General features: G+C 40.4%; 1 protein-coding gene across 3 annotated transcripts in view; it reads left to right on the forward strand.

Annotated features, from left to right (window-relative positions):
* Positions 1-12,914, forward strand: part of STK32A (serine/threonine kinase 32A) — a 112,774-nt gene that overhangs the window by 81,906 nt on the left and 17,954 nt on the right. For 2 of the 3 annotated variants that reach the window (XM_024576970.4, XM_045185146.3), the window contains exon 7: positions 5,411-5,500. The exons of the other annotated variant lie outside the window; for it this stretch is intronic. In XM_024576970.4, the coding sequence (XP_024432738.1) occupies positions 5,411-5,500 (90 nt within the window). The remainder of the gene's footprint in view (positions 1-5,410; positions 5,501-12,914) is intronic. 3 annotated transcript variants of the gene reach the window in all.

Consider the following 12,914-nt stretch of genomic DNA (forward strand, 5'->3'; position numbering starts at 1 on the left):
ATTCCACCTGTGCTCAGAGGGCTAAGAAACACTTTTGTGTATGACCTCTAATTTAAAAGCTCAGAGTCATTATTTATTTACAGATTGTCTAAAAAGATGTTTTTCCCACTCTCTTTCAATGCCTTCTTTCTTCCTTCCATTTACTGCTTCTGACATTTGGGCACAGATTCTCTGAATTTCAGAAATGTGAGCAATGGTGAGACTTAGCATGAAGGTGACTTTCATTAACACACCAGTCCGCCCTGCCTTAAACAGGAAGCAGGATCCTCTCTCAACCTGGTGCATATAAACTACAGAGTTCCACCATTGTGGGTAGGGCCTCCCCTAGCCTACAGAGGCCACCTGTGCATGACTCAGAAAAAGGTGTTCCATCTGCCCACCACAGTCTCACGAAGGTGCATGGCCGGCTAGTCAAGCAGAACCCAGGCTGGGCTTCTGCTGCACCTGGAGTGGTTGCCATTGTTTACCATATATTGCTCTACCATTCATTGAGGTCCTGAATGGAGACATATAGGTGCTGTCAACCAAAACCTGTTCAAGATTTATCTTCCATTTCAGAAAACAGTGTTTTAATCTTAGATCCCAAACATGTTTTTGTCCTAATTTTACCATGAGGACAGAATGGCCAGTTCTTGCATTTACTATCTCTGACCTCTCTCCTGCACCTTCTTTCACTTCCTCATGATCTTGCCCACTGGGTTGTTGTAGATTAGGAGAAAGGTCCAGGAATAAGTTTATCTGCAAGTTTGACTATTCTTAGAGACTGCCCTTGTGAAAGATTAACTGTATAGTATTACAGTTAAGAGCATGGATTCTGGAGCCAGATTGCCTGAACCCAAAACCAAAGAACATGTGATACATGTATACAATTGAATACCACTCAGCCATAAGAAAAGATGAAATAATGTCATTTGTGCCAATATGGATTGATCTTGAGGATATCAAGATAAGCAAAATAAGTCAGGTGAAAAATTCTAGAACCATATGATTTCACTCATATCTGGGATGTAAAGCTAAAAGCAACAAATGAACAAACCAGACAAGAAAAATACACACAAACTCATAGACACAGACAACAGTATGGTCATTACTAGAGGGAAAGGGGGAGGGGGAGGTAGAAAAGGGTAAAGAGGGGAGAAATGGTGATGGAAGGAGACTTGACTTTATTTGGGTGGTGAACACACAATGCAGTATACAGATGATGTATTACAGCACTGTACACTTAAACCCTATATAATTTTATTATCCAATGTCACCCATTAAATTTCATAAAATTAAAAAAAAAACAATTCATCCACTCACTAGTTCTAAGAGTATCAACAAGTTGCCTAAACTTTCTCTCTACCTTAGTTTCTCCAGGGATCAAAAGAATATTTATTTCTTGGACTCATTGTAAAAATGAACTGACATACTACTTATAAAGTGCTTGATTGCAATATCTGCCAGAAGGGAATCACTCAATAAAAATTAGATATTAGTATGATTCCATGAGTTAGTAGGGGCTTTCTTCCCTAGAGAAGGAAACTTAGACTACTTCATCTTGCTTTATGTTGCTGTGTCTTCGTATCAGATAGTGAATGCTGGCTACTCATTTTAATTCCAAAGACTCTGTGTGTCTGTTAAGTCTTGTGTTTAAAAAGTTTTGTTGAACCCTAATTCTCATATAACTACATTGTCAATGGTCCATTCTTCTTTTAAACCTGCTTTTCAGGGCATTTTATTTTTGGCGGGGCTGGGACTCAGTTGCTTAGGGACTGTGAATAGCCGTCCCAGTCAGCCTGGGGAACAGTCCGAACTACACCTGCTGTCTAGTGTACTAAGTACAATGACCCCTTTTCTCTCTCAAGTGTTTGTTTTGTGTCTGGACAATGGATTAATATGGGGTTTTTCTGTAGTATGTTCCCATCCTAAACAGAAGTTGAGTATCACTCAGTAAGAGAAACATTACCTTTGGAAGGATTGGATGTGTGGATGGAATGAAAGCAAACAAACAAACAAAAAGATTGAGAGCTCTTCTCTAAACATTGTCCTGAGATCCCTTTTTGGGGAAAATAATTTTTGAGGTTATTTACTTTCTGTTTATTCACATTCTGAAAAACTAAGTCTTTCAGGCACTGCTCAGGGACCATAATTAACCACTTTTCACTGAATCAATTCCTGGTAACCTCTACTCTGGGCTCATTACACAGAGTTGCTCTTGTGAGAATTAACTGAACCACAAATCAATGCCTGCTTTTGGGAGGGTCTTCTGGTGTGATTGTCCATGTTCTCTATTTGAAACCCTTGTTTGTCCTCTCTATGAACATTTACAGTATTTCACTCCTGATGGGCCATGACACACACCTCTTACCTGGGGATGCCTAGCAACTGTGAAGGGTGATTGCCTATTACTGATCTGCCTTCTATACCCATTCCACTAAGTGAGCTGTGTGTGATACTGCATTGTTTACATGTTCCATTTAGCACCATTTGGCAACAGGCAGAAACTTTGTTTTATGCCTCCTGATTCATATGGGTTCATGTTCACCAGAGAAGATTAAAATTTAAAAGAGTGAAATCCTTTCATAAAATGGATAACCTTTCCATGGTGTGAATAAATATTCTTTGTTCATCAGAATTTGACTTAAGAAATGCTTTTTAATGTAGAGCATACCTGCTACTGTTCTCCTGAAATGTCTTACTCACTAGCTCAGAGCCCAAGAAGGGATTAGATCTTGGATGGCATGATATCAGTTGTTCTGATGCATATTTTCATATCCTACCCATTTAAGTAGTCCACCCAACTCTATCAATTCCATACTGTCTAAAATTCTTGTGTCTTTTCTAAGTTATTCAGGAAATAAATGCTGTATCCAGAGGAATAGCACTGTCTGCCTACTATAGCTGACAAAATGACAATTATGGTAACATCTATAATTTAGGTTTCTTAATATCATCCCTATACAAAGGGAGCAGAGAAAGGCAAAAACTTGATCTGGGGGTATGAAGGTCTAAGCTTTCTATCATAACAGCTCCTCCCTTGCACAGCCCTGAAATGTGCCTAAAAATCAAGTGGGCATCATGTTCTCACACACACACACACACACACACACACACACTCTGTACCTTCGGTAACTCTGGAGTTTCTGATCGTGACAAATAGCAGCAACTGAACCCTTAATTTCCTGCCAAAGGCCGAGCTGTCTCCCACAATCATTGTTTTCTTTGATCTTCCCAACAATCTAATGAGGAGACTTTTATCCTTTTCCTAGCTTTGCAGAGATAAAAGCTACCTTTTTAAGGTGACACAGCCAGTCAGCAATAGAACCTGGACTTGAGGCCAAATAGTCTGACCTCAGAGAACAGGCTCTTAACCATAGCATCTCCTGGCTCACCTAATTCGTCCCAAACCTTGTGAACCAGCGACCAGTGCTTTGAGCAAGACTCATGGGACAAAAGAGAGAAAGAAAAAACTGAGACCACTTATGCTCTGGTAGGATGAGTTATAGGAGTCACTCATAGGTACCATTCAAGCAAGAAAACCTTTGACTGTATTAAAACCATTGACTGACATTTTAATACAGTCAAACACAAAAACTTTGGGCACAAAACTAACCCTGGCGGTAAAGGCAGGGGGATTTATCATTAGCCGCAGGCTGGATGTCAGTAGAGATGGTAGTAACGTTTGTTAAGGGGAGCGTGGATGGTGGGACCAAGAAGAACAATCAGATGACATCACCTCCAATTACAGCCATAGCTCCTCACAACCACAGAAGCAAGGAAATGCCAATGCTTCGGCATCCTCCAAAAGCACGTGACTCTTGTGCCAATAGCTAACCCAACGAGCATGTCTGCTCAAGCTCCTGGAGCAGCCCCTTTCTTCCTTCCTGCTTCATTGCAGCCACCCTATTGCGCTGTGCAGGCAGTGTACTCCCCGCTGCAGCTAAGTGGTGAGACCCACGTAGGAATGCCCTGAGCGTGAGAGCTGAGCAAGACCGGAGGCATCACGTGGCCCACCCAGTCCTTTTTTTGTGTGAAGGGGAATTTAGGTTCAACACAGAAATGGGAGTGAAGTCTGCAATGTGTTAGGGGCACAGATCAGGGTAGGACTCGGGTCTCCTGGCTCCCAGTCTAGAACACAATCTCTTATACAATCTCTTTGTAAGTAAAAATTGACTTTTCCCCCTGCTTATTATATTATACTTAACAGACAAATATACTATGCTGAAGTATAGTATATACTTCAGCATAGTATATAGTATATTATATTCAGCAAATATAATATGCTGAAGTATAGTATATTCAGCAAATATAATATGCTGAAGTTCCTACAGCATATTTCTGGTCACAAAAACATCACCAAACTTCTAAATAAAGACCCAAAACACTTCTAATATTAACATTGAAGTAAGTGTGAGCTATACATACATTTAAGAAAGGTGAATAAAAACAAGTGAGAGAATGATTTTCCAGCTCACTTATTCCAGTTCAGGGTTCTGGATGGCCAGGGCTTGTCCTGGCAATTCCGGCAGAGGTGGAAACCAACCCTGGACAGGACAGGACTCCCCTCTATCACAGGTGGACAACACACACACACACACACACACACACACATATGCTGGGACAATGTAGATATGCCAGTTCACTTCACATGCACATCTTTGGGGTGCAGACAGAGAGAGAACATGCAAATTCCACACAAACAGTGGCTTCTGGATTTGATTTTTCCCATCAACATTATAACAAAACAACCTTGAACAACACTATTCAAAGACCTGCTGTATCCACATTCATGTCTGATTTATAGTAACAGTGTTTGTTTCTTTAAAAAAAAATCCCATAAGCAACCATTGGCAACTTGATATTTTGAATAGCTCTTGGGTCCCTATTCATACTCACAGGTTACTGACTTAAAATGTGAACAAAAATTGCCTAAGTAGAATTAAAGAGCAGGAGCTCTTAACCCCCACAGTTAACACTTCCTGAGGTTGAATTACAGACTTTTAACCAGACACTAATCTTTGCATGTCATGTTCCGGATGCTGGAGGATTAGCTGGTTGAAGAACATACTGGTATATTTTTACTTTTTTCTTCATTGAGTTTTAGAGAGAGAGAGAGAGAGAGGGAAGAAGAGGGAGGGAGGGAGACATCCATTTGTTGTGCCACCTATTTATGCATTCATTGGTTGGATCTGGTATGTGCTTTAACCAGGGATTGAACCTGCAACCCTGGCACACCAGGACGATGCTCCAACCAACTGAGCTAACTGGCCAGGGCAGAACATAGTGGTCTTGAGGACAGAATAATTGAGCTTTTACTGCTAGTACACAAAGCACAGAAGAGTTTACAGACTGAGCTTGGTATAGAAGCATGGCTCTGCCACTGGGTTGACCGGACTTAACGTTCTCTGTGGTGCTTCTCTCCCGCCAGGACACGTGCACATCACAGACTTCAACATCGCTGCCATGCTGCCCAGGGAGGCGCGGATCACCACCGTGGCCGGCACCAAGCCTTACATGGGTACAAGCTTCAGGGTGGCTGTCTTGACTAAGAGGAAGGTTTTTGTCTTTCATTGCTGTAGACACCCTTTATGCCGGGTCCAGTCATCTATAGGACTTAGAACTAGAAGGGACAAGCCCCCCTCTGACTTTACCTGGGGAGCTTCTGATTTCATGCATCTGAGGTGAGCCTCAGGATTCTCCATTTAGGGAGCACCCCATCTGATGATGATCAGGAGGGCCATTGATTACATTTTGGAAACACTATTTTATAGAGTCTTTTAGGACAGTGTCTTCCCACTCCCTAACAAAGAATATTAATTCAATAAATGTCTACTAATTGCCTCTGGGTGCTTGGCAGTATATCAGGTGCTGGTGACCCTGTAGTGAGCAACACAGACAAGGTCTCCTGCCCATGGAGCTTCCCTTCCAGTGAGAGGAGTTTAAAAGTAGAATCAAACAGAGAAGATAGACACAGAAATAAGTAGCATGTTAATAAGTGACAAGTGTTATTATAACCATTATTTACATACTACTGCATTACATGCAGAGGCTGTAAAGTTTACAGAGTGCCTTACAGTTATAATTTTAGTTTTCACTCCTTTTATAAAACTAAGGAACTGGGTTTTGCCTGAAGTTTTAAAATTTACACAGAGGGTGTCAAAGGGTAGGGAACAACACCAAAAATGTCACTTAGATTTCCTATTTAATTGTGCTAACAGTCACAAGTTAATACAAATTCTGTGTTCTGTTCTTGGAAGCAGCCACCTCTCTGCAGGTACCATTCCGACATAAGTAGCCCTAACCCCTGTGCACCCCAGAAATATAAAGGAAGGTCTGTTGCCCTTTGGGGGCATATAGTATTCAGGAAGAGGGACGTCTTCCTCCTTTCTCCCTGTTGTTACTCAGGCAGATGAGTCAGATCTCAAGAGAGTTATCTGTAAAGTCAAGGCCTGAGTGTGAGATGAGGTGCCTGGAGTTTCACTCCTGGTTGATGACTGTTTAATCCCTGAATTTGCTGACTGGTCCCTGTGCTCACAGAGCTGAGCTGGCCATGGCATGTTGATGAGTTCGGTCCAGTCTTTCTGGGAATCACTGTGGTAGGAGACAGAGACAGGAAGCAGTTTATGAGAGTATATGTGTGTGGTGGGGGGCGGGCAGCATGCAGGAGGATCAGCTAGTGGATGGGGTTAATAGTTTCACAGGGGCACCTCCAGGGCCCACCGAGTGCAGCCTGCAAGGCAGGGAAACTCCTGTCAGCACGGCTTACTGGAAGCACAAACAGTCCCAACAGAGCCCAACTATGTTAATCTCTGGAGGTGACACTCGAGCTCAGAGTGGTGTGAAAGCCGTTATAACATGCACTTAGAATTGAGAACCTCTGCTGCAGCCCCTGAACTCTGTTAGGTATCAGAGGCAGCTAAAGAGAGGTCACCCCGGGGTAGTGCAGGGCATTTGTGTTCAGATCCCTGCACCTCTGCACTTTGTCTGTGTTCTAAAACAAATGGTACTTGCTCGGAAAAGAGAAAAGGAGGTATGCGACAGCCAGAGTGCTCATCCATACCAAGGTGGCTAAATCCAGCCTGGTGGTGTCAGGGAGCTTTGAATCAGACATGAGATTGGTTTTAAAATTCACAGGGCTGAGTTTCAGAGGATCTCAAGTAAATGTTTTAATAAGCAAAAGGGATGCAAACTATTAGGCAACAGACTGAGCCTCTACCAAGGGAGCCCACGCTCAGCAAGAAAGGAAGGCTAGGCACTGCATAGTTGTGGATGGGTGAGGAAAGAATAAAACTGACATGCTTCAACCCTAATCAGCTGTGGTGCTTAAAGGGGATGGTGTCTTTGGTTAAACTGGTGGGATATTAAATTAAGTCGGGGTGCTGCGAATTGTACTGGCTAGATGTGGTCAGAGTAATGCACTGGCAAACTATTTGTACTTGAACTCCAGGGCAAGGACAATGCCACTTTCTTTTAATATTTCATCCTTTTCTTCATGCAAGTGAAGAGAGAAAAGAAAAGAGAACCCCCACCTGCAGAGCCACATTGCTTTCTAAGAGAAAGAAATCTACAGCAGAAAATGAGCCTTATTTTATATGATATTTGAACAACTGCAAATTTTCCAGCTTCCAATGATCAGTGGTGGAATAAATCTCTTTTGTCACTTCTAAAATAATGGACACATATAATTCAGCCTATTTTCTGCCTGCAACCCATGGTACTCAAATGATATAAAGGACCATCCAAGCCTGCTGGTCTGATGAGTTTAATTCTGCAGGTTTCCTGGGCTTCCACATTAAGGACTATTTTCTTGGAGCCAAACTAGAAAATGTGCCTCTGGGTTTTCTAGGTCTGGTTTCCATGGTGAGAGGAGGAAAGGGAGGCCACTTTTATTTTCTCTCCCCAGTAATTTCAAATACAAGAGCTATATAATTTAATTCTCCTCAAAATTGGCATTTCTTGACTTTTCACAACACAAAGCTTGGAAATTGGAATCTGGTCAAAGTTCTCTATGCTTCTCTGTCTTCATAACTATAATTAGCAATTACTAATATTTATTGAAAGCCTTCTGTGGACCAGAAAATGTGTCAAATGTTTTGCATTCATTTATTCATTCACTTTTTTCCTCAACAATGCTATATGGCAGGCTATAATTATCACTCTTTTACAATGAGGAAAATAAGAAGCTAAGTAATTTGGCCAAGATCCCATGGCTAGTAATTGAAAATAGCCTAGATATGAATCAAGCTCTGACTTTAGAAAATCAAGCTTCTTCCTGAAAGAGATAAATTTTTAAAATGTTCTTAAAAAAGAACTTTTGTTCTTAAATGGTTGTAAGCCAATTTAAGTAGGGCAAACTGTTAGAAATGTTTGTTTATTAAAAAATGAATATCTGACTATCATCACTTATCTCTTTATTCTGAAGTTGCCCTTGGCTTTGATTTTTAGATGGGAGTCTTTCTAAGAGGAATCATGGGTGGAAATCATCTTTTTGAAAAATTACGTTTCCAGTAATTTGGCAAAATTCACCGACCTGACACTCCACTGGCATTCATATTATACCACTTCTATAGGGTACTAATTAGCAATTAACCAGAAAGAAAAAAAATTCTGAAAAGAAAGAAAACTTGGATTCAATACTGAATGAAGATTACAGAAATATACAATAGCTATTAATATGAGATGCTGAACATATTCTGAAGCAGTTCCCTGGCTCTGGAAATAAGCAGATGGACAGCCTGCCAGTTCTTAACCAATTTTCATTCATAATCTTCTAATTACGGGCTTCCTCCCATCACTCCAATACTTCCTTCTTCCCACTCCTTGGTCTGGGTTACTCTATTCCATTCCACTTAGAGCTTCACCAATTAAAACGTGCTTCCTCTTCCCAAAACAAACAAACAGATTCACTATGGAAAATGTATACTATGCAGATAAGCAAAGAGGACATTAAGTTAATTCCTCCATTTACAGATATTATGGTTTCCTTCCAGATCTTTAGTCTCTGCACACACAAACACCCCCTTTTTTCCAGTTGGATCATATTGAATTTTTGTAACCTAGAATTTTCACTTTATAAAACAATCACAATAACAACAGACATCACAAGGTAAGCATGTATTATGGCCCAATCGCTTTGCAACATTTTTAACATTTATTGCATCATTAAATTCCCAAAGCAACCCTATGCAGTAGGTTTCATTATTATTCTGATTTCACAGATCTACAAAAAAAGAAAAAACAAAACAAAACAATCAAGCCTAGAGAGAAACTGACATACTGACATGGTCCTAATCACCCAGCAAGTGACTGGTAGAGAGCACAAGGCTGGTTAAACCCAGGTCTGAAAATGTCTCGAGTGGCAACAGTGACAGTGATGGAGGTATAGTGGCTCACATTTACTGAGCTCTTCTCATGTGCCCAACACCATTCTAAGTACATAAGTATATTACATCATTTAAAATAAAAACAATTCCATTGGCAGGCACTATTGTTATTCCCACTTGAGACTTGCAGACTGAGAAGTTAAGCTCTGCCCAAGGGAGCTATGGGTACAGCCCTCAGGGCCTGACATCAAAGCTCTGACTTCACATTCTTACCAGCTACCTCCTGGCCAAGTCTATCGGAGTGCCTCAGCCAAAATGGAAACCCACCTCTCTGACTCCAGTGCTGGGTCCAGGCGGCCAACCCTCCTTAGTTTTCCATGCCCCTGTATATAACTGTTGTTTTATGGCTACAGAACAGAGGGCTGCTTCAAAATCTATTTACCCAATTTCTTCATTGCATGTTAGATTGTTTCCCATTTTGAAATATATATTCATGATAAAAATCTTGTTAGTAAAAATATGTCCTGCAGCTTAAGTATTTCCTTGTAATAAACTCCCAAAGAATTCCTCCTGGTCAGAGGGTATATATGTTAATACATTCCCTCCTGAAAAGTCACATCGATTTCAGGTTGTGCTATCAATATCTTAATCTTCTCAAAAAGATCAGTGAAAACGATACCTCCTTATGATATTAAGATCACATTCCTTTGACTTCTTTTATAAATTGCCTATTTATGTTCTTCGCCCATTTTCTATTAGGATTTTAATCCTTTTTTTTACCTATTCTGATGTTTCTTAATGATTGTATAGAGAATTCTTGCCTTTTGTATGTTAGGAATATTAAATTCTAGTGTATCATACGTGTTATAAACAATTTCTACTTTTTAGTTGTTATTATTATTCTTATGACATTTTGACAAACTATTTTTCTAACATCAAATCATTTCTTTTTTTACTTTATAGTTTCTATCTTTTATGCTGTTCTTAGCAATATCTTCTTATCTCCAGATTTTCAATATGGTTATGTAATATTTTTATTATTGTTATAGTTTTTTTAATTTAATCCAGCTATATGTTATTTTGACTGACAATATGAGATAAAGATCCAACTTTATTTTTTGTTGGGTTATTAAATAATTGTGTTAATATCACTTATTAATTAAGAACTTTTCCATGATTATTTGAAATATAGTCATCACAAACTAAGTAATCTGTGCACTAGCATGTATAAGCTGTGGCTTTCTAATCTCAATCACTGCGGCTTTATGATTGAGTTCACGACACAGGATCCAAGTCTCTTGATGCTTTTTAAGAAAACCATTACTCATGCTTTTTTTGTCAATGAAATTTAGAATCATTTTTGTAAATTCCATCAATTATTTTTTTGCATTAAAGTTATAGATTATCTTTGGAGCCCTTTCTTGACATCCTGACCAGAGTGTATGCTCCACTTATTTTAAAATCTGAAAACTCAAAGAGGGAAATCCAAACATTTAATAAACACATGAAAATATGGCCAAGCTTAGTAGTAATCAGGGGAATGTCAGTTTCAACCTCAGCGAAAGACAATTACACACTCTCGAGACTGACAAAAATCAAAAGCTTAGTTAATACCGAGTGTGGGTAAGGAGGTTGGGCTAAAGGAAGTCAGATACATTGCTGGTCATCAGGTTCAGGAGTACAACCACTTTGGTAAGTAGTTTGGCTTTGTCTAGTGGATGTGGGGATGCATATTCCGTACCCAGCAGCTCCTCTTGCATGGATGTACAGGGTGTTCACAGAGGGTTCTTCACAGGACTCCCAAATGGAAAACAGTCCAAACAGCTACCAACACCAAGATAGGCAGGTAAATTACAGTATGCTCATCAAACCCTAAATGTGAGCAAACGGAAACCATGGGCAGCAGTTTGGATAAATCTTACCTGTAATCTTGAGTGATGAAAGCAAGACAGCAAAGAAAACCAGGAGTGGGATTTTCTATATATGAGATATATACACACATATGTTACACACATATACACATTATACACACATACATATACATGTTATATATACAAGGGTGGACAAAAGTAGGCTTATAGTTGTAATACAAATAAATAATACAATAATTAATAATAATAACAGAAACACAAGAATAAACTCTTGTGTTTCAAATACTCACAACTGCAAACCTGCTTTTACCCGCCCCATGTGTATATATGCACACACAGCGAACATAGGCGAAACTGGACAACTGCGTAGAAAGTCACATGTACGTAGTAAATCTATGTAGAAAGGGAACAACTGCTAACATAAATTGAAGACAGTGGTTTCTTCTTGGTTTGCGAGCACAAGAGGAACAATGTTGGGGTCAAGAGTCTATCGTGTGACCTCTGTCATGGTCCCCTGGCCATTTGCTCATAATGACTTGCTAAATTGTTCTTTTGTGTTGTATCTCCTTTTCTGAATGTAGGCTGAAACACTTTAAAACCAAACAAAACACACAATGATCTTTTGAAGGAAGCTAGTCCCTCTCCACCTCTCTTTGTGCCCTCCCAGGCAGGGGTGCCTCTTGAATTTACAGGAGCCCCTTGGGGCTTCTGTGCTCTGGTTTTTCAGCTCTGTGAGAGCTCAGAAAGTCACTCATTTGTTGTGCTTTAGTATGTTGGTATGATGTTTTTTCTTCACGTTCTACCAAAATTCCTCAGTGCCCAGCACACAGTGAATATTTGTTGAATGAATGAACTCATATTCAGATGCCTTCATGCTGGAAAACAGTTAAGTAGAAAAGAAACAAAAAAGATGCTCCTATAAACTCCAAGGACAATCCAAGATGACAGAATTCACAGCTTTTATGGAGTAATGTTTATCTTTGATCTGTATTTCCTTAGCACAACGGTCTGTTTATCCCTCAGAGTTCTCCACAGCTTCTCTAAGTGAGCTGTCTATAACCCTGGGGACCCATCTGAGATGACTTGCTATGAGATACTGAGAAGGGGAAGCAGGGTTTAGTAGATTCCATCCAGCCTGTGGGGCGCCACAGGGTCAGGGCCACTATCTCTCCAGTTGCTCAGGGACCTGTGACTTACAGAAAGCATTCAGTGATGCATGAAAGGTGAATCCAGCAGGGAGTGAAGCCTGCTTGGTCCTGCTACAGCAGGCTCTTTCAGTCAGGCTCAGTCCTGGGCATTGGGATGTCAACACCCCACCTTTGACTGGATGCTGTCTGTAGGACTGTACTTAGAACTGAGTGCACTGGGCAGGGCAAGCCTCTGTATTCAGGACCCATGACCCAGCAATATTTTTGGCCCAGAGTCAGCACCTCAGTACCAGAGGACAGGTCAAGTGTGTGTAGCTCTTCGCTAGGTAAAATTCCCGTTATGATAGATGCGTGCCTCTCCAGAAGAGTGCCTAATTTTTGGAGCAATTTCCAGGTGCCATGCACTGTGCTGAAATTTGGGCATGTACTATCTCATTTAATTCCTCACCTCTAGAAAGATGAGCATCTTATTATTCTGTTCAAGGTTACAATAAGTGATAAAGGCAAGTTTTGAACTTAGACCGTGTGGCTCCAGCTCCAATTGCACTTGTTGCTAGATTAATGGATTGAGCATCATTCATTCATTCAGT

This window comes from Desmodus rotundus, chromosome 6 (assembly GCF_022682495.2).
Source record: "Desmodus rotundus isolate HL8 chromosome 6, HLdesRot8A.1, whole genome shotgun sequence".
In the NCBI taxonomy this organism is placed as follows: Eukaryota; Metazoa; Chordata; class Mammalia; order Chiroptera; family Phyllostomidae; genus Desmodus; species Desmodus rotundus.